A 316-nucleotide genomic window follows, 5' to 3' on the forward strand; every position below is an offset into this window, starting at 1 on the left:
CCCGCCCCGCGCTCTGCTCAGCCGCAGCCAGAGCAGGCACCGCAGCCCTGACCTGGAGCCTCAGGGAGAGGGGCTTCTGGTGCAGCAGGCGCTGGTACTGGATCAGCCAGTAGTTCTCCTGCTTGGTTTCGCTCTTTGCCTCCATTTCCAGCTGGAAAACAAACTCATTCATCCCAGAGCCCACGATAATGTTGCACGTGGTGTTTCGGGAAGCCTGAGCTGGACGTGTGGGAGGAGAGACCAGCAGCCTGGGCTGTGAGGGGCCAGCTCGGAGCACTGCGAGGGACGCGGCTATGGTGGGACGGGCATCTCGGGC

The 316-nt window shown here is 63.3% G+C and overlaps 1 protein-coding gene across 1 annotated transcript in view; it reads right to left on the minus strand.

Annotated features, from left to right (window-relative positions):
* Positions 1 to 52: 52 nt before the first annotated feature.
* LRSAM1 (leucine rich repeat and sterile alpha motif containing 1) overlaps positions 53 to 316 on the minus strand; it is a gene marked incomplete at its 3' end in the record, with an annotated part of 20,333 nt that continues 20,069 nt past the window's right edge. The window contains exon 20 of the mRNA XM_010132424.1: positions 53 to 151. Within this exon, the coding sequence (XP_010130726.1) occupies positions 53 to 151 (99 nt within the window). The remainder of the gene's footprint in view (positions 152 to 316) is intronic.

The sequence above is a fragment of the Buceros rhinoceros genome, unplaced genomic scaffold (genome assembly GCF_000710305.1).
Source record: "Buceros rhinoceros silvestris isolate BGI_N320 unplaced genomic scaffold, ASM71030v1 scaffold13153, whole genome shotgun sequence".
Classification (NCBI taxonomy): Eukaryota; Metazoa; Chordata; class Aves; order Bucerotiformes; family Bucerotidae; genus Buceros; species Buceros rhinoceros.